The 20603-nt window shown below is 43.2% G+C and overlaps 1 protein-coding gene across 1 annotated transcript; it reads left to right on the top strand.

Moving 5' to 3' along the window:
- The first annotated feature begins 1590 nt into the window (after nucleotides 1–1590).
- On the top strand, nucleotides 1591–6083 carry LOC149403136 (Tetratricopeptide repeat (TPR)-like superfamily protein). The gene is made up of 14 exons (XM_089609850.1): nucleotides 1591–1779; nucleotides 1876–2028; nucleotides 2115–2213; nucleotides 2674–2775; nucleotides 2882–3025; nucleotides 3115–3209; nucleotides 3298–3427; nucleotides 3688–3792; nucleotides 3899–4005; nucleotides 4085–4136; nucleotides 5242–5331; nucleotides 5412–5496; nucleotides 5594–5658; nucleotides 5749–6083. Exons 1-14 carry the CDS (start codon nucleotides 1684–1686, stop codon nucleotides 5833–5835), a joined length of 1410 nt encoding a protein of 469 aa, XP_089465976.1. The 5' UTR covers nucleotides 1591–1683; the 3' UTR covers nucleotides 5836–6083.
- Nucleotides 6084–20603: the final 14520 nt, after the last annotated feature.

Raw genomic sequence — 20603 nt, 5'->3', positions numbered from 1 at the left:
ATGTTAGTGAGAATTGAACTCACGATCTCTATTTTAGAGGTGGTGAAATCATCAATTAAGCTATGTTAGGAACCACCAAAGTAAATTGAATTAATTAAAAATAATTAATTGAATTTAGTTCAATTTGATGAATTATTTTCTTAATACAATAAAACTTTAACTAACTTTTAAAAAGAAAGGTTAGACTATTTGACTACTAACCTCATTCACTATTGAACATACGAAATTAGCCTTAGTTATAACCAAGGAATCAAATGCCGGAGAAATTCCATGAATTTCGGATGGAAAGTCGTTTCCGGTGACTAAACGGCCTCCGGCAATCAGGTGTGTCGTTTCGTCGCTAGTTGTCGTTCGAAATTCCAGGAAACGACACGCCGTTTCGCTTGACGTTTGTAGTCGCATGCCGTTCACAAACGTTATAAAAGCTTGAGTATGTCGTCTGTTGTCGGCGATTTTCGACCGAAAAGAAAAAAAAACGAAGTTGCTCACCGAAAAAAAAAACTTGGATCTTCATTTTATTGAGTATTTTGATTTTTTTTCATATAATCACCTTCATGAATGTTGTTTGTAATGTGACGATCTATGATATATATTTTTTACAGAATTTTTGGAGAAGTTTCGGCGAACCACCATTTTTTCCGGCGAGTTCAGAGTTTTCCGGCGAGTCAAAACACAGACTAAAACTGTACCGTAGTTGGCTAGCAAAAATGGAGACACATTAGTCAAGTCATGTTGTAAAATGAAGAAAACGAAACAAGGAAAAACGATGAAGAAGAAGATGCGATTCTCTAATTGAAACTTGAAAGATTGAGAGAAATTCAAATATTTAAAAAAAAATAAAATAAAATAAAAAACTGAACCCCCCTTGACCTAGCCGCTCATTCAGAAGAAGAAATTCAAATCTTTTTTCATGACTGGTTAAAGGAAAAATACAACTAACCAACAACATTCATACAATTGTAACTGTAAAGTAAATAGTAAAAATGTCTACATCAACATACACATAAAGAAAAAGAAAGGATATAAAAGAGTTGACCGGAGTTGAAGACTAATACTCAATGGTAAATATGTATATACATATTTATACAATTATATTTATATATGTATTTGATATAAATATAATTACGTTGAGATTGAATTTAATAAATGTATTTGACATTATATTTGTGCAAAATAAATTAAATATTAAAGATTATAAAATATAGTTAAAAATTGAATATATATATATATATATAAATAACATATTATGCAACATTATTTCCGTTCGGTTTTCCGTCGGCACGTCGATTTTCCATGAAAAACGGCATTTGAAAACGGCCTTTCATTTGTCCTTTTCCACAATTTTTCCGTTGGGTTTTCCATCGGCATGACGAATTTCCGTAAATCAGGAAGGTCGAAACGGCAACGAAAACGGCATTTGATTCCTTGGTTATAACTTATAAACGTTCCCATTTCTTTTTCACAATTTTTATTTAATTCGAATTTACTAAGAATTTCGAGTTCCAACCATACCCCTTGTGTAAAGGAAGCGTAAAGGGCAATTTAGACATTCCAATAGCAGACGGTGAGCTCGGCGCTGATGTTTCCAACAGTGTCACTGAACATAAAAAAAAAATAAAAAAAAAAATAAACAAACCACCGAAAAAAAAAACAGCGAAGAAGAGAATTTTGGAGACGGAGAAAATGGAAGAGAAAGGTGTAAAGAGGGATCAATGGGGCTACGAAGTCGCTACTGCTTCAGAGTCTTGTATATCTGCCATCAACGCCTATTATCAGCAGGTCCTTTACCTTTTCCTCTTCTAAGCAGTTTTTTATATTCTTTTTTTTTTTTCATTCACCAAATCCTGAATTAAATTACTTTTACAAAACGATCAGATGATGATTTATGGGAGAGAAAGGTCTGTTATTCTGAAAGCCAGCGAGAGTGACAGAGAGTGTGTTTTGGCCAACACTTTGGCCGCGCATTTCCTCAGCTCATCGGATCCTTCTCGAGCTCCTTCGCATCTCCAAGCTGCCAAATCCAAACTCGTTAAGTTTATTTATTTATTTATTTATTTTTCTATTTTGTGGTGATGCTTATTTTTCTTTTGTCTTGTTTTGGTGTGATTCCATAGGCACAAGCTACCTTGTACGAGAAGGCGATTTTCGAGGTCGTGAGCTATTTGATGTCTGAGAACAGAGACGACGATGTGGCTTTTGACTTGCATTCAAAGGTCTGTCCTATCCTAACGTTTTTAGTTCAAACCCATATTTGGAGTTCATGTAATGTCCAATTTTGATTTTGACATTTATATCATTTTTCATTCGATAAGCCAAATCCCAATTAATGACCGCTCTTGTTAACAATATGTCATCAACCATAGGCTTAAATGCGAGGAAAATGAAAATCAGAATTCCATATTGTGTTTGGAAATTTTTATAAAACATTAGGGGAAAAAAATGATGACCAGAAAAAGCGACACAAACGTGGGCCCCACGTAACTTAATTTGGGTAGATTTCACTTTTCATCCAATTTTCCAAAGAAAGTGGAATCCCATCTCTAATTATACATTTTCCCTCGTATTTTCCAAGTTTTAAACGCACCCATTTCTCATTCGTCTTGAACTCCAATTTCCAATTAGAGTGATACTTGTTTGACACTAGTCTTGATCACGTGACTGATTTTTTCGCAGCATTTGAAAGATTTCCCAAAAGATTTAGCCTCTGTGAAGAGAGCTCAAATCTTGTGCTTCTACACTGGACGGCCCGATTTATTACTAGAACTCGTTCAGCAGGTTCATTCACCCGTATCTCAAGTTTTTTTTTTTATATATATATATATATATATATATATATATATCCACAAATAAACATTTGAACGGTTTCCCTACTCCCTTACAGGCTCTTCCACATAACGAAGAAGAAAGTTATGTGTTTGGAATACTCGCCTTTCCTTTGTTGGAGCTCGGCCGAATGGAAGAGGCCGAGAAAGCGGCGAGAAAGGCATTGGAGATCAACCCAAACGACTGTTGGGCACAACATTGTGTGGGTCGTCGAGATCTCTAAGTACCACCTTCGAATTCCGGTGACTTGAATTCGTTTTTCGTCTAATATTGTTCGCGTTCTTTATTCAGATGTGCCATGTTCTTCAGCACCGATGTCGGTTTAAAGAGGCGATAGAATTCATGGAGGCTTGCTCGCCGACTTGGGCTCCTCTGTCATCGTTCATGTTAGTACCGTGTAGCTCTCAAAATCAAGTCGGAGTCTAAAATAAATAAATATAAATAGAAATTAAAGCTGATTCCTGATGATCTCAGGATCACACACAACTGGTGGCATGTTGCTCTTTGCTACTTAGAAGGGAATTCATCAACGGAAGCGATCGTCGAGGTCTATGATCAACACATTTGGAAGGAGCTGGAAAAAGCCGATGCCACAGCTCCAGAGGTACATGTTGAACCCAGAAGGGTAAATTTGTATTTTAATTAATTTAATACTATGTATAATATAAGTCTCTAGGGTGGGTCATTAGGGGTTATGAAGTTGATTGTTTTAGTAGATTGGTGTAATAAGAGGATTGGTTCACATCTTTGATAGTGAACCGAGTTTATCAATAAAATTATTCTTACATTGTCCCAAAACTCATTACTTAAAAAGTTATGTTTTTATTTTTTATTTATTCGTAATAATAACCAAGTATTGTCCAGGTTTTCTTGAACTGCCTGGGGCTGTTTCTGCGTCTACATGTTCGTGGAAAACTTAGTGACTTTCAGGACCGTCTAATGATCTTAACAGAGCGCATTTCAGACCAAGTTAGTCTCTTACATTTCGCTCTTAATTTTGATTACGTGATTACTTATGAAATTTATTATTATTATTATTATTATTATTATTTAATATTTGTACATATGCGGGCAGAGAAACTGGTATTTAGAGTGGCACTTTGATGTGTTGATATTGTGGGCATTGGCTCATGGCAATGAGCTTGATAGAGCTGAAGAGTTACTTGGAGGCTTAAAATCCAGGTCAGAAAATTTTATCATCGGTTTCCGTTCTATTTAATCGATTAGAATTTATTCTGATACGAATTTCCCTCCTATGAAGAGTTTCCAAGATGAACAACAAGAAGCAACAATCTATGAGAAGAGGACTGTCGGTTAGTACACCCGAGCCTTTATATAAGTTGCTTTTTTTAGTTGGTCAAACCTGATTATTATTTCTTCAGCCAATTGGGAAATAATGGTTCAATTCAGTACCACTTTCTGCTCTTCTCTTCTTGCAAACATAAAAAAATGTTTGGTCCAGTGACTATCTAACCATATAAAACGTTAGAAATTTTCAAATAGCCAACGTTTCGTTAATTTTTGGTAAATAGCCATGTAAATCTACTTACGCTATCAAAATGATAAAAAAAACGCAGAGTAAATTTCTAGTAAATAACGTTGGCTACGTCATATTTTTGGTTATTTACGAAACATTTTGGCTATTTACGAAAATTGACAAAACGTTGGCTAAAACGTAAACGCTTATGTTTATGTGGCTTATATCGCTAAATTTCTGAAAATTGTATTACGTTTGACTACAAAGTTACTTTTAGAGAAATCTTAACCTCATATCCATTTCCAAACTACATTTTTGGTACCTGAACTAGTGCTAGTTTGAAAAGAATCATGGCAGTCAAGTCCTTAAATTAAATTTCAGCTCAAGTGGTACTTAAAACCTTTACATCATAGGGTCCCTAACCAATCCCTTGAAAGAACTGATAGCAAATAATTCATAAATTCCGGACTCAAAGAGGGAAGCCAAAGAGCCATGTTTAGGTTCACACTCTCGATGAGCCGGTTGACATTCCAATCATCGTTGTTGAGAAGAATTTCGTTCCTGATCCTCCAAATCTTCCAACAACCGGCCAAAACTCCAATTTTGGCGACCGAAAACCACTCTGGACCTCTCCTCTGGTTGAATCGCAAAGAGAATAAGTTACTAACGGAGGGGAGAGAGAGAGAGAGAGAGAGAGAGAGAGAGAGAGAGAGAGAGAGAGAGAGAGAGAGAGAGAGAGAGAGAGATATGGTCTATCTCCAATCTATTGAGAAGCCACTTCCACACTTCCATTGCTCCTCTACACTCTCGGAAAGATGGTCCAAATATGTTCGAGTTTGAGGACCATTTTGCTCATAAAATTATTTTTGGGACTAAATGTCATTCACATGATAGTACATAGACTACTTACGCCAAAAGAACCTTTTTTTTCCTCATGGCAGCTAGCGGAATCCATGTATGAATATGGGAAGGGTAATGAAAAACAAGCATTGGAATTGCTCGGGCCAACTTTCGACGCTATGGACTACAAGGTAATTTAGCATCTGGTATCTTACTTCATTTTTTTTCTACACATAGAATTTGGTCAAAGCTCTAATCTCTTTATCTTAAGATTATCGGAGCATCAGATGAGCAAATTGATGTTTTCAACGAAGTCTGTTACTCCATGTTGCTTAACACCGGAGAAGCTACAAAAGGTATGATTTATTATCACCCAACAAACATGGACGTTATATAATAATAAAAAAAAAAATTAAAGGTCATTTCGATATGATTCACAATTGAAACTTGCAGCGATTGAAGCAATCGAAAAGAGAATCAAAGAGAGAGAGGGAGTTCCGTTCTTGTGGCGTCTTCTGGTAATTATATAAGATTTTAACTGTTTTAGATGTTTTTTTTTTCTCGAGTTTGATTGCGAAAGAACATAAAATTGGTCCTTGTTATTTCAGGAGAGAGGTTATAACATAACAGGAAGAAAAGAAGAAGCTACAGTTGTAGGTGAGAAGGCCAAAGTTTTGGAGGGTCTGTATTTTTAGTAGCCATTATCTAAGAATACACCGGGAAAAAAACATGAAAAGAAAGTCATAAGTCACTGCCTTAATGACTTGGCGCTATCTCCTTTGTATTTGCTACTACTGACTATGTTAGAGTGAGGCTATGCTTTAATAACATAAAACTGGGAGAGTTACCACTAAACCAAATTAGGTTCCATACCACCGAATGTGAATTGGTTCACAACGCCGAATGTGAATTGGTTACGTGAAACATGGAAATGATTTGTTCACATCGCTCGTAATTGGAGAGTTATAAATGTTAGTAGCGAATATTCACTCGAACACTCGATGACCTGGTTTTTGGTAAAAGCCAAAATTGATGGGTAGTAGTCAGTGATACAGGGAGCTTAATGGGAAGTTGATGGTTTAGCAACTTCATTTCCTAAGCCTAACACCTAACAACTAGCAAAAATATTGTGAATGGTCTTGTTATTTAAACGGTCGTTTCGCAGAGTGTACACCTCGGGCTTGGACGACGCCACCGCGCCTGACTCTTACTCCAACAGCCTCACGAACTTGTAGTCGTCGGTTTTCAGGTCGTGGCCGAAACCCTAGGCGAGGCAATGGGGCTCGGTCCCGGGGACGCACTGCGAGGTTCGTTAAGCTCGTGTTCTCTCAGCGCCGGGTTGTAGAAATCGATTTGGTGCTAGAAAAACGGCGACTCTTCGACCAAGCAAACGATTCCGTTGCAGTGGGAGTTGTATAGAGGCGATCTGCGGCCATATACGTCTCCGAGTTGTTTCGGGTGGATCGGGAGATGGGTTTCTTCTTTCGCGGCGGTACTTGCTATGGAATCGCCGATGGTGAGGAGAGAGAGTACTTGCTTCTTGTCGAGATCACCGTCATAGTCTCAGCGGTCCCACCCTAAGAGCAAAGAAGACAATGGCTTGCTTGCTTGAAGTTGAAGGTGCTCTTTGACGAACTTAAGGCCGGTTATGAGAGACTTCCTAGCTTTTCAAACGCTTCTGAATCGGACCAGAGACTTCACCGGAAGCTTCAACAGTATTTGTTCTTCCAACTCTGCAGGAATATCATATCCGCACAATCTCCTCTTCATCTCTGCGTTTTTTTTTCAATTCACAATGAGCAATAATCTATGGTGCAAAGGAATTTCAAGGAAACAAGGAAATCCTAAACATATTCGAACTCCTAATACTAAGGTTTGGTCGAGGAAGGGAAAAGGGCTGATGTTTCCCCAGTTGAAAACAACCCAGTTATAAACTAAGCGGCTATATAGCCAAATAGAACTTAAGTTTTTGCAAAATAGCCATAGTTTGTTAATTATAAGCAAACTAGCCAAAGTAAGATTAATCTAAGCTGGATTAAATTTAATCACAACGAACTATAAAGACAGAATGTAAGCTTTATGAAGGATGGATTAAAATTAATCGAGGCAGGATTAAAAGTCGTAGTACTCTCAATTGGCTATTTTGCTATACCTAATGAAACTATGGCTATTTTGCAAAAGTCATAGTTTGAATTGGCTATTTCATACCATTTTTCCTAAACTATATATGATTTGTTTTTTGAAAAAAATAAAATGAAAGATATGTTGAAAAGACTAAAATGACCCCACAATGCTCCTTTAATCCCCTTTTTTTTGGAATCCTTTGATCACATATGAAACGAATACCGACTTTATTTTGGGAAATTGGATATAATGAAGGTTCGCCCTACTGTTACTGTTACCGTACCGGAATTTTAATTTTGGAGGTAAACCACTGTTGGAAGGGGAAACCGAGGGATATTTAGACGACCAAAAAAAAAAAAAAAAAAAAAAAATCGGTACCGACAGGAAACCGCTTACCGTAGAGGAAACAGGCAAAAAATGTAGAAAATCGATGGGTATTCAGATAAATATTTTGCAAATTCATATTTTTCATATTTTGCAAAACTAAATTACTTTGATTACAACACGTGCGACAAAATATTAAACACAAAGTTCAAACTAAGATAAAATTCAACATAAAGTTTCATAAAGTCAAACATTGATTACAACACGTACGACAAAATATAAAACACACTAATTGGTAATTAATTATATGTGAAGTGTCTTGAGTGTCTCGTCACTCATGAATGAAGAATCGGTCGACGGTTTTGACCAACCTCTTGACCCTGGAGTGCGATCTTCTTGGATCAGAGGACCTCGAAGATCCATCGAGACCTACGTCTATTTCTTCGTCGGAGTCCCCTAAAATTTTCCGGAGGTCGGCTCGCATCGACTCACACAAAATTTCACGTTCCTTCTTCTTTTGAGAGCGTACGTAGAGTAACTTTCGCATTTCCTCATGTACTTCATGAGAAACCTTGTCGCACATCTTCGCACTATTTGTCTTGTCTATGTTCGCCAAGTGATTTTTCACAACACGAGTGATTCCACCATCGCCAATGATGTACCCGCAAAATTTGCATTTGCTTGCATTCGGCCGTCCTTCAACGGGCTCGCAATACTTCAGTGCCGGGTCGGACGCCATATTTCATCATCATAATCATCAATTCATCATCATATTCATAATCATAATGACCATTTCATCAACATATTCATAATCATATTCATCAACATATTCATAATCATAAATATCAATTCATCATCATAATAATCTAAAATCAATATATTCATCATCAATTCATAATCATAATCATCAATTCACCATCACATTCATCTCAAATCAACATAATCATGATCACAATCATCAATTCATCATCAAATTAATTTTAATTCTACATAATCACCACCACAATCATCAAATCATCCCCAAATTAATTTAAATTCAACATAATCATTAAAATAATCATCAATTCATCATTATAATAATCAATTCATCATCATATTCTAGGATTAAAACACAAAATTTTGAAAAAATTGAAAAAATCCTCAAATCTAAGAAACCCTCATCACTTACCTCTCGGAAACTCTGGAAAATGGACAAACTCGGGCTGCAACGAATGGGATCCGCCGGGAAGCGCAATGACGATGACGAAAATCCTGAAAGGAGGCCGGGATTTGAGCAAACTCAGGCTACAGAAAACAAAAATCAAAGGGAGAGGGTTTCGTCAATTTTTTTACTCGGGAAGCTAGGTTTCCCCGAAATCAATCCCAAATTATTTATATTCACAATGGGATCCGGTCCGAAGGAATCCGGTCCGGTTCGATCGGGTTCTGACGGGTTCTAGACACGAAAATGGTTTTCGCACGTATCCTCCGGGTCCGCCGGTTCCCCCGAAAAGTCAATCCTTGGATATAATATGCCTCAAGAATAAAGTTGGTACAATGATTTTTGCCCCGTACTATTTGAGAAGACGTAATTGGGATCCCATTTAGTCGTATTTAGTACCATTTTTTCCCCTTTTATATAAATATGGCTACTTTTAAATTAAAATAATTTCTAAAAAAAAAAATGGGACTCATGTAACTGTAAAATATGGAATCCAAAATGGTATTGGAATTTCTCAGTACTAATTTTTTTTACAGTTTTGGGAGTTTTCCTGTAAAACATGGGACGGGACCAAAGAATCCATTTGCCGGTTTTCATATGGCCGATTTTACTCAACGCTGGCGTTCAATATGAAGAGTAATTCCATTCCGATATTCTTGATCGGGTCGGAACATAATGTTCTAACAAATAGTAACCCGGAATTCCATAAGGAAAGATTCAGGTTTCAAAACCTAAGTTTTACTAAAACACCTCTTAACTTAATATTACTCTCACGCCGATATCGCAGCCCTTGCCGAATTGCTGCCGCTCAGCTTCTCTTCATGTTTTAAGGTTAGTTTTTTTTTTTTTTTTTTAGGTTATAATCGGATTAGGAATTCAAGGTTAGGTTCTTCTAGATTAGGATTTGGAAAGTTAGATTTTTACTGTCCTTTTGATGTGTGGATACAGGCTGCGAATTCGGATTTGAGAATTTGACGTTGAATTGGCTCAGAATTGCAACATCAGTTTTAGGGCTGTTGCTCAAGAAAAATGTTTTTCGTTTTGTTTTGTGATATATGTTTTATGTCATTGCAAATTTTATGGTGTGAATCTTAGTTGTAGTCTTCATTCCTTGGTTTCTAAATTTTTATGTGGTTGTGGATACTTTGTGTTAATATTTTTCGCTTTATTTTATGTCTTATAACATTATCTTTGAGTCACTCTTGCTTTTTAGAATGTACAAGTTTATTTTTTATGGCTTCGCGTTTTGCTTTCTTGTTATGTATCTGTCTCATTGGTTATTATAGAATTGCCAACAGTGAGGAGAGAAAGGAATTGCTTCTGGTCGAGATCAATGTCGAAGCGTGCTTTTATACCCTAAATAGTATTTGTTCTTAATCAGAGCATTCACTGGAAGCTTCAATAATATTTGTTCCTCGAAATATACCAGAAACAGAAAAGAAAAAAAAAATCTAGTTTTAATATTGGATCAATAAAATCGGATCATTACTTAAAATAATTTCATTTTTATAAATAATAATTGAAAAAAATCAAATGGTAAAAAATGTGAAAATTTGTTTTTTTGTCATGAGTGCTATTTGAATTTATAAACAACAACCCTACTTATATAGGGCACTTTTAAAATATAGCTCAACTATCCATTTATTTAGGGAAATAACTCATATTTCTCATATTTTCAAAATTGTCCTTGGTCTCATAAAACTTTATTCTTATTTCTTTGTTAATTCCAAATTTTTTCAAGTTATTCATCATCGGGTTTGAATCACGGAGTCGTTCGCCAAATCGGAGACTTGTATTTTGCTTTTTCGAATGGTAAATAATATTTACTATCGAATGTAAATATTATATATCATTAAAATTGTCCGGCGATTTGCAACCAGGATATTCGACGACTCATTTGGAATAGATGTTTAGGATCGTCGATTTCATAGATGTTCTTCTATTGTTCTTATATTATCCTTCTTAGTTTATGTTTGTCTAGTGTAGGTGTTTAGGTTCTTTGGTTTCACAAAACTTCGTTCTTATTTGTTTGTTAATTCCAAATTTTTTCCAGTTATTCATCATCGGATTTGAATCATGGAATCGTTCGCCAAATTGGAGACAAGTATTTTGTTTTTTCGAATGGTAAATAATATTTACTATCGAATGGCCGGACTGTAAATATTATTTATCATTAAAGTTTCAGAGTTTCGGTTATAGTGTTCTATGGGTTAATCGAATTGGAAATAATATTTACCATATTTTATAGTTAATCTAACAAAGAATTGATCGGAGATACGGGCAAGGGTTTCGATTATGGTGTTCTATGAGTTAATCGAATTGGAAATAATATTTACTTACTATTTTTTCCATGTATGAGAATGGAGACGTCTTCGTCGGCTTCGGAAGTTGCAAAATTAGAAAATTGGTGGCGGAAAAAGAGGTTGGAGGCAATATCGGAGGATTGAAGGATTCGGAGTCGGAGACGAAAATTTTGGTGTGTATTTGATGAGGGATAAGATAGGAATATAATATTGTTTGGTAGTATATTGGGTTAATTACCTAATTTAAGTGATAATTGAGCTAGAATTTTAAAGAAGGTAGCTAATTTGGACTAGATACCTAACATGCCCTTGAATTTAAACTTTTTTAATTATGAACCAAACCTGCCATGTTTGTTTCAAAATAATATAAAAGAAATTATTTGACGAACTTGTGACCGGATATGAGTGAGTTCCAATCCTTGCAAACGCTTCTGAATCGGAGCATAGACTTCACTGGCAACTTCAACAACACAATCTTCTCTCCATCTCTTTATCTATTAAATTCTGAATCAAGCGTGTGTGTATATTGTTAATGCGATTTCTCGGATAACATTTGCGGGACACGTGTCGGGGTGCGAGCTTGCGACGTGTCTCGATCTTTTGTTGTCAGGGTCACGTTTCCTCGACTCTCAAGAGGATTTGTGTTTTTTTAGGAGCGAGTAGGGTGAATGGGGGGTATGTGGGGGTTGTGACCGTGCTCTTCGTGAGCTGCCTACGTACCCACTTTGCGGGATCAGGTCATGACGTAGTTCAGGCGAGTGTGTTTGCTATGTGAGTGGATTCTTGGATTTTTGTTTTTCTTTCTCCCGTCGAGAGGTGGCTCTCGGTTTTTGTTTATGATCCGGGATAATTTTGAAGTTGGGAGAGTATTTGGCTTAGAGAATTCTGGGGTTGAGAGAAGATTTTGAGTCGAGAGAGGATTTTGAGTCGAGAGAATGACTTGAGAGTGAATTGAGTTTTGAGTTGAGAATGAATGAACTATTTATAGGAAAAAATCGGTGCTTGGCGCTTGCGCTTGGCGCTTGCGCTTGGTGCTTGTCGCTTGGCGCTTGGCGCTTGCTCTTGGTGCTTGGTGCTTGGCGCTTGCGCTTGGCGCTTGGTGCTTGGCGCTTGTCGCTTGGCGCTTGGCGTTTGGCGCTTGCGCTTGGCGCTTGTTTTAGTCATGCGTATTTTTAGCCTGTTTGACTAAATTGTCTTTTTATATTGTAACGACGTTTTAGCAATTGGGGTGTCATTTTTACATAAGAAAAATGACGGTATAACATTAACCCCCCAGTTTCGCGTGCGACATGTCGTGCGGGAAACTTTGTAGTATTGTCAGTGCTCTTTTTTTTTTTTCTTCTTTTTTTTTTTGTTTGTTGAATGGAAATGCTCTGAGCTTGTGCGGGGCTCTTGCTGCCTTTTCCCTTCTTGCGCCTTGAGCAGGCTTCGAGGTGGGTTGGGTTCTCGATGGCGCGAGTTCCCTTATTTTGGGCTTCACAGGATTCTTTGAGTTGTGTTTCTGGTCTCGGAGCAGTGAGTCCATTTTCTCCTCGGATCTTGTAAAGGCTTTAAGATTGGTCGGGGACTCGATGACGCGAGCCCCCTCATCTCGGGTCGCACAGAACTCTTTGAGATACGCTCGGGGTTCCATGGGCGCTTTGAGGTTGGTCGGAGACTTGATGGCGTAAGTCCCCTCATCTCGGGTCGCACAGGGTTTTTTGAGATATGTTCGGAGTTTCAATGTTGCGAAACCCCATTTCTCGGATCCCGCGGACACTTTGAGGTCGGTCGGGGACTTGATGGCGCAAGTCCCCTCATCTCGGGTCGCACGGGATTTTTGAGATGTGTTCGGAGTTTCATCGTTGCGAAACCACATTTCTCGGATCCCGTAGACGCTTTGAGATCGGTCAGGGACTTGATGGCGCAAGTCCCCTCATCTCGGGTCGCACGGGATTTTTGAGATGTGTTCGGAGTTTCATCGTTGCGAAACCCCATTTCTCGGATCCCGTGGACACTTTGAGGTGCGTTTGGGGCTCGACGCCGCGAGGCCCTCATCGTCATGATTGCAACGCCTGTATTCCTGCATTTTCGCACGTGTGCATGCTATTGGTTTTTTTTTTCTTTTAATTTGTCGTTGCGTTTTATGCTTCGTGTTCGTCCTACTCTGTTAACCCCCCAGTTTTTTATGCAATTTGAGTCAAATTGTATGAAAAATTAGGAGATGAGTTTGGCAAACTGAACGCGAGTTTCGACTTCATTCATTACTTTGGCGCGTTGCCTGCTTTAGAGAAATTCAAAGTACACTTGGGCCGGTGGCCGTTTTGGCAAAATAAAATTACACTTGGGCGGAAGGCCGCTTTTGGAAAGTAAATGTTAACTCCTACTGATAGTATTGGCGGAGGTGTTCCGCATTCCACGGGTGCCTGATCTCTGTGCCGTCCATCTTGTCGAGGTTATAGGTCCCGTCGTGTATCACCTTCCGGACTCGGTACGGCCCTTCCCAGTTTGGTCCGAGCACCCCTGCCCCGCGAACTTGGGTGTTTTGGAACACTCTCCTCAAGACGAGGCTTCCTTCGGCAAAACGGCGGGCCTTGATCTTCGAGTTGTAATGCTTCTCGATGATCCTCTTTTGTGCGGCCAGGCGGGTGAACGCTTCGGCTCTCTTCTCCTCGATCACATCGAGTTCCATCCGGAGGGCTTCATCGTTGCTCTCTTCGTCGAAGTTTTCTGTCCGGAATGATGGGGCACCGATCTCGACGGGGATGACAGCCTCGACCCCGTAGGTCAGGGAGAAAGGCGTCTCGCCGGTGGCGGTTCGCGTCGTTGTTCGGTAGGCCCAGAGGACGAGGGGGAGCTCGTCGGCCCATGCGCCTTTCTTCTCTTCCAACTTTTCTTCAAAGTTTCCTTGATCGTCTTGTTCACGGCCTCGACTTGACCGTTCGCTTGAGGGTGGCGCGGCGATGAGAAGGTCTTACTAATCTTCAACTGCTCGCATATCCTCCGGACCTTCGCGTTGTCGAACTGGCTACCATTGTCAGTGACGATCGAGGCGGGGATACCATGGCGGCATATTATCGATTTCCATATGAAATTGGTAGTGTTCGCTTCTGTTACTGTAGCCAGGGGTTCCGCCTCCACCCACTTGGTGAAGTAGTCGATGGCGACTATTGCCCAAACTCGTTGGCCTGACGCCATTGGGAGTTTCCCGATGAGGTCCACTCCCCATTTCGCGAATGGTCGTGCCACGATGATCGAACACAGCGGAGCTGGGGCCTGCCTCGGGACATGCGAGAACCTCTGACACTTATCGCATTTTCGCGCCAAGTCAAACGCGTCTTTCTTCATCGTTGGCCAGAAGTAACCTTGCTTGAGCGTCTTCAGGGTCAAGGACTGGCCCGCAGAGTGATTTCCACAAATTCCTTCGTGGATTTCCCTCAAGACGTAGTCTGCTTCAGCGCTGTCTAAGCATCGAAGGAGCGGCTGCGAATACCCTCTCTTGTACAGCGTGGATCCCCTCCAGACATACTTATGCGCGTGGTACTTCACCTTCTTGGCTTCGGCTTGGTCGGTGGGGAGGATATTGTCACGGAGGTACCTGATGATCGGAGTCATCCAGTTCGCCTGGGGTTCTTCTTCGATTAGATTTACCTCCTCCTTGCTGATGGACGGAAGCTTCAAGGTTTCGACGGGTAGTTTACCTAGCTCTTCGTCGTCACCGCCTGAAGCCATTCGAGCCAAGGTGTCGGCCTCGGCGTTCGAGCCTCTTGGGACCTGTACGATCTCGTACCAAGGGACTGACTCCAGTCGAAGCTTGGTTTCTTTCAAGTATGCTGCCATGTTTTCCTCCTTGGCTTGGTATTCTCCCTTTACTTGGTTGACGATGAGGAGCGAGTCGCAGTGGATCTTGAGATTCTCAGCTCCGAGCTTCCTAGCCAAGTCGAGTCCGGCCAGGAGGGCCTCGTATTCAGCCTCATTATTCGAAGCTTTGAACTGGAAATGGATGGCATATTTGAGCTTTTCCCCATCTGGATTGACGAAGACGATTCCTGCCCCTGATCCACGGACGTTGGACGCTCCGTCTACGTGCAGACTCCAGACTGGCCCGTCAGGGGCGGCCTTCCTCTTCTTGCCTGCTTCCTTGTCTTCCACGACTTCTTTGCCCCGCTTGTCTTCCTCATCCTGGCATAGGTTCACATCGTAGGTGAACTCGGCGATAAAGTCAGCGACAGTTTGTCCCTTGATCGCCGTTCTTGACTGGAACTCCACCCCGTATTCACCTAGTTCCTGGGACCAAACGGCCATCCTTGTCGAAGTGCCCTTTTGCAGGGCTTTCTTGATTGGGTACTCGGTCCTTACTATAACTTGATGTGCTTGAAAATATGGCCGGAGCTTCCTCGCGGACATAGCCAGAGCGAGCGACAGCTTCTCTATCTCCGGGTATCGCGTTTCGGCGTCTAAGAGCGCTTTGCTTACGTAATACACGGGCCATTGTATCTTCTCTTCTTCTCGGACGAGGACCGCGTTGATCGCCCTCGTTGACACGGAGAGGTACAAGTAGAGGGTATCGCCGTCTCTGGGCTTCGCTAGGAGTGGTGGTGTGGCGAAGTATGTCTTCAAGTCTTGGAACGCGGTTTCGCACTCGTCGGTCCACTTAAAGTCGGCTCCTCCTTTGATGGCTTGGAAGAAAGGCTGACACCGGTCGGTGGCCTTGGAGACGAACCGACTTAGCGCAGCCACACGCCCAGTGAGGCTTTGGACTTCATTTGCCTTGGTTGGGGACCTCATGTCCAGGAGTGCCTGTATCTTTTCGGGGTTGGCTTCGATGCCTCGCTGGTTGACGATAAATCCTAGGAATTTCCCTGACTCTACACCGAACGCGCACTTGTTCAGGTTTAGCTTCATCTTGTACTTTCGGAGAAGGGCGAAGGTTTCGTCCAAGTCTTTGACGTGGTCTGGCGCCTTGAGGCTTTTGACGAGCATGTCGTCGACATAGACCTCCATCGTCTTCCCGATTTGCTTGGCGAACATTTGGTTTACCAAGCGCTGATAAGTGGCTCCGGCGTTCTTCAGCCCGAACGGCATCACCTGGTAACAGAATAGTCCTCGATCGGTGGTGAAAGTGGTCTTCAGCTCGTCCGGTCCATACATTCTGATCTGATTGTATCCCGAGTATGCGTCCATGAAGCTCATGAGCTCGTGTCCTGCGGTGGAGTCGACTAGTTGGTCGATTCTCGGCAGGGGAAAGCAGTCTTTTGGGCATGCTTTGTTGAGGTCGGTGTAGTCGATGCAGATTCGCCATTTTCCGTTCGACTTCTTCACCATGACCACATTGGAGATCCAGCTCGGGAATTTGGCCTCGCGGACGAACTTGGCGATGATTAACTTCTCCACTTCCTCGCTGATCGCGAGGTATCTTTCTGGGTTGAACGACCTTCTCTTCTGGATTTTCCCCTTCTCTCCGGGGAGCACGTTGAGCCGATGACAGATGATCTCTGGGTCGATCCCCGGCATGTCCGCGTGCGTCCATGCGAAAACGTCTTTGTGTTCTCGGAGGAATGCTCCGAGTTGGTGTTTTAATTCGGTCGGCAGGTGCGCTCCGATCATGACGACCTGTTCGGGGTTGGCATTGTCGAGTATCACAGGCACGAGATCGCTAGACGCCTCTACTTTTTTGGTGTCGGCTTCTTCTCGTGGGTCCAGGTCCTCGAGTGCTTGCGCCTTGTTGATATCGCCTGGGAGGTCGTCTCCGACCTGACATATGACCCCTACCATGGCGTTGTCTTTCCTGATGCGGGACCCCTGGACGTGGCATGCCCTGGAGTCGGCTTGGCTTCCTCGCATCACCCCTACCCCTTTCGGTGTCGGGAATTTCATGAGGAGGTGGTATGTTGAGGTGACTGCGCAGAGCCTGTTGAGCGTCGGTCGCCCTATGATGACATTGTGAGCAGAAGGTCGATCCACAATTAGGAAATCCACCAGGCGCGTGACCTGGGCTCCCCCCTCATGTCCAAATGTGACTGGGAGGCTTATGGAGCCTTCCGTGTAAACGCACTCTCATGCGAACCCGAAGAGCGGGGTCTTGACTGGGGTCGGGCGGATTTCGCCAAGGTCCATCCGGTCGAGGGCGGCCTTGAACAGGATGTCGGCCGAGCTCCCGTTGTCGATGAGAATCCTCTTCACCATATTGTTTGCTATCTGCGCTTTGACAACGATGGCGTCGTTGTGCGGATGCATCACCTGGCGGGCTTCCTCTTCGGTGAAGTGGATCGTTTCGAACGGCGCGGCCGAGCAAGTGCTCTGGGTGAGATTGATATGGTGGGAGGGGCCCTCTCCGGCCGCCGCCCGCGCATAGTTTTTTCGCTCGTGCGCCGTATCCCCCGTTTCTGGCCCTCCAAATATAGTGGTCACCAAGTTGAGTGGGGCGTTGGCCACGTTGCCTCGGGTGTCGTTGTTGTAGCTTCCACCCGCGACAATTTCTTTCCCACGTTCCTGTCGCCTGTCGTTTTGGGGAACCTGCCTCCTCGGCGCGGGGTCCGGATTGGCAACCATGGCCATCACGAACTCCTTCAGCTCGCCATTCTGGATGTGATTTTCGATCTGCCTCCTGAGCTTGATGCATTCGGCGGTGAGGTGACCGTGGTCTTTGTGGAAATGGCAGTACTTGTTCTTGTTGCGTTTCGAGGGGTCCTTCAGTAGGGGTCGGGGCTCGGTGAACATGTCCCCGTGTAAAGCTAGGATCCTGTCTGGCGTGGTCTTGAGCGGCGTAAAGTCGATGTTCCTCTGGAACTTCTCGACCAATAGGGGTTTCTGGTTCGTAGAGGGTCGGACGGTTGAGACCGCAATATTGGTGCTTCGATTTTTCTTCCGTCGTGGGTCATTGTCGGCCTCGTCCTCGTCCCTGCGACGACTTCCTCTATCACGGATCCTTCGGCTTTCGTAATACTCCTCGACCGAAATGTGTTGCGTGGCTTGAGAAATGAGCTCTGTCATTGTGGTAGGTCGTTGCTTCACTAGTGACGTCAAGAGGTCACAAGCACGCAGACCATCGATGAAGGCGTAGATGGCGTCGCTATCCTCATAGTCGTCCACCTTGTTCGATTCTTCAATGAACCGGTTGAGGTAATGTTGGAGCGCCTCGGTGCTTCCTTGCTTGATCGTCAAGAGATAAGACTTATCTTTTCTTCGTACTCGTGAGGCGGAGAAACGAGTGAGGAATCTCTCTTGGAGATCCTCGAACGATTGGACCGATCCTCGTCCTAGTCTTTGGAACCACTCGAACGCAGTGCCAGTGAGTGTGAGGCAAAATGCCTGACACATCGTCGATGGCGACTGTCCTGCCATTCTCATATTTGTCTGATATTGGTGGATGTGGTAAAGGGGGTCCGTGCTTCCATCGTAGAGTGGCATGGTAGGTGGGCGAAAGTTCCCTACGGTATCATCGGCGAGCATGTTTGCGGAGAACGGCGAAGCTACGCCTTCGATCATACTTCTCACAAGCGGGGTCCTAGTCTGTGCCGCTCGTAGCTCCCGGACTTCTTCTCTTAGCATATTGACCACGTTGGTTAATTCTTCATTCCCGGCTTGTGCGGTGGCAGTTGCAAATCGAGTAGTGCGTCCCCTTTCGTTCGATGCTTGAGTGGTATGCGGCGCATGCGGCGTTGGCATTGTCATAGCCGGGGGGACGATTTCTTGTGGTTCATGGGCCTCCGAGGCGGTCTGGTGTCTTGGGATCTCCCACCGGGAGTTAAGGTGGCGCCTCAAGTCTATGTGTGGCTCTAGGCGTCCTGGCGACCTTGCGTGTCGGGGTGGTGAGAACCTCCTCACGTCTCCACTGTCGGCGACCTCTTCTCCTTGTCCTAGCCGTTCGAAGGCGGATCTTCGTGATTCGGTCCTTGCTCTTGCCGCGGAGCGAGCGGCTTGGGGAAGATTGGTGCGGGATCGTGGGCGCGGGTCCCTTTGCCCATCGGTCTGACGTGCTTCCGAGTGTTGAGGTAGCTGTCTTCGCTCGCGGACGGCTGCCCACTCTTCTTGGTGGTTGTGGCCGATATCTCGGATGCTCGGATCGGGAACGTCGTCTTGGCCACCTTCATCGTGGAGTTCTTCAACGAGGGCTTGTCCTTGCTCGTGTCTATGGCTTCTCGAATAAGCCTCTTGCACTTGCTCGTCTCTTGCCCGAGCGTGGCGCCTCATGGCTCGTTCTTCCCTATCTCTCGCGAACTCGCTCGTCAGCAAGAAAAGGCTATTCTCGAGACGTTCCATCCGATCATCTCGCTCGATGAATACCGGGCTGGTAGGGTTCGCCATGCCGGTGGCGTTCGGATTGGCCGTCGGGGCAGCGCTTGTTGATGGGCCTGCGTTCGACGACGGGGCCCCTTGTGCTTGTCCATGTCTTGCTTGCGTTCGTGCTCGCGTGTGGGGTGCTACGCCTTCCGTTCGTCGGGGGGCGGCACTTTCGGAGACAACCGCGTGGTTCGACATGGTGGGTTTCTCAGCGTAGTGGAATTTCCTTGGTTGTTGTCGAAGCTCCTTCCTCTCGGAGAAAAGAGAGTTTGCCGGTGGAGAGCCCGTACGTGGTTGTTCTCGGGATCCCCTCCTTCTAGCGCCAAAATGTTAATGCGATTTCTCGGATAACATTTGCGGGACACGTGTCGGGGTGCGAGCTTGCGACGTGTCTCGATCTTTTGTTGTCAGGGTCACGTTTCCTCGACTCTCAAGAGGATTTGTGTTTTTTTAGGAGCGAGTAGGGTGAATGGGGGGTATGTGGGGGTTGTGACCGTGCTCTTCGTGAGCTGCCTACGTACCCACTTTGCGGGATCAGGTCATGACGTAGTTCAGGCGAGTGTGTTTGCTATGTGAGTGGATTCTTGGATTTTTGTTTTTCTTTCTCCCGTCGAGAGGTGGCTCTCGGTTTTTGTTTATGATCCGGGATAATTTTGAAGTTGGGAGAGTATTTGGCTTAGAGAATTCTGGGGTTGAGAGAAGATTTTGAGTCGAGAGAGGATTTTGAGTCGAGAGAATGACTTGAGAGTGAATTGAGTTTTGAGTTGAGAATGAATGAACTATTTATAGGAAAAAATCGGTGCTTGGCGCTTGCGCTTGGCGCTTGCGCTTGGTGCTTGTCGCTTGGCGCTTGGCGCTTGCTCTTGGTGCTTGGTGCTTGGCGCTTGCGCTTGGCGCTTGGTGCTTGGCGCTTGTCGCTTGGCGCTTGGCGCTTGGCGCTTGTTTTAGTCATGCGTATTTTTAGCCTGTTTGACTAAATTGTCTTTTTATATTGTAACGACGTTTTAGCAATTGGGGTGTCATTTTTACATAAGAAAAATGACGGTATAACATATATTACGTATCCTAATCGAAAAATGAATGAAATATTTAAACTCCTAAACTTACTTTATAAACTCCTAATCCCATATATACATGTTCTAATTTCAACTCTTACTCTCTAACCAGCTTGTGTAAAACTTTTATAATAGCACCTTTTTTTTTGGATGATGCCGAACCAAACTAACTTTTTTCTGTTAAAGGGAAGAAA

The sequence above is a fragment of the Urtica dioica genome, chromosome 3 (genome assembly GCF_054948205.1).
Source record: "Urtica dioica subsp. dioica isolate 48M chromosome 3, U.dioica_male_clone48M_v1_H2, whole genome shotgun sequence".
NCBI classification, from domain to species: Eukaryota; Viridiplantae; Streptophyta; class Magnoliopsida; order Rosales; family Urticaceae; genus Urtica; species Urtica dioica.
Note: the sequence above shows the minus strand (reverse complement) of the source record. Positions and strands in the feature narration are given on the sequence as shown.

Coding starts and splice junctions, on each gene's coding strand:
- LOC149403136 (XM_089609850.1), top strand. CDS start 1,684: ATGGAAGAGAAAGGTGTAAAGAGGGATCAATGGGGCTACGAAGTCGCT. Junction 3,210..3,297: donor GCTCCTCTGTCATCGTTCAT/GTTAGTACCGTG, acceptor TGATGATCTCAG/GATCACACACAACTGGTGGC. Junction 5,497..5,593: donor CACCGGAGAAGCTACAAAAG/GTATGATTTATT, acceptor TGAAACTTGCAG/CGATTGAAGCAATCGAAAAG.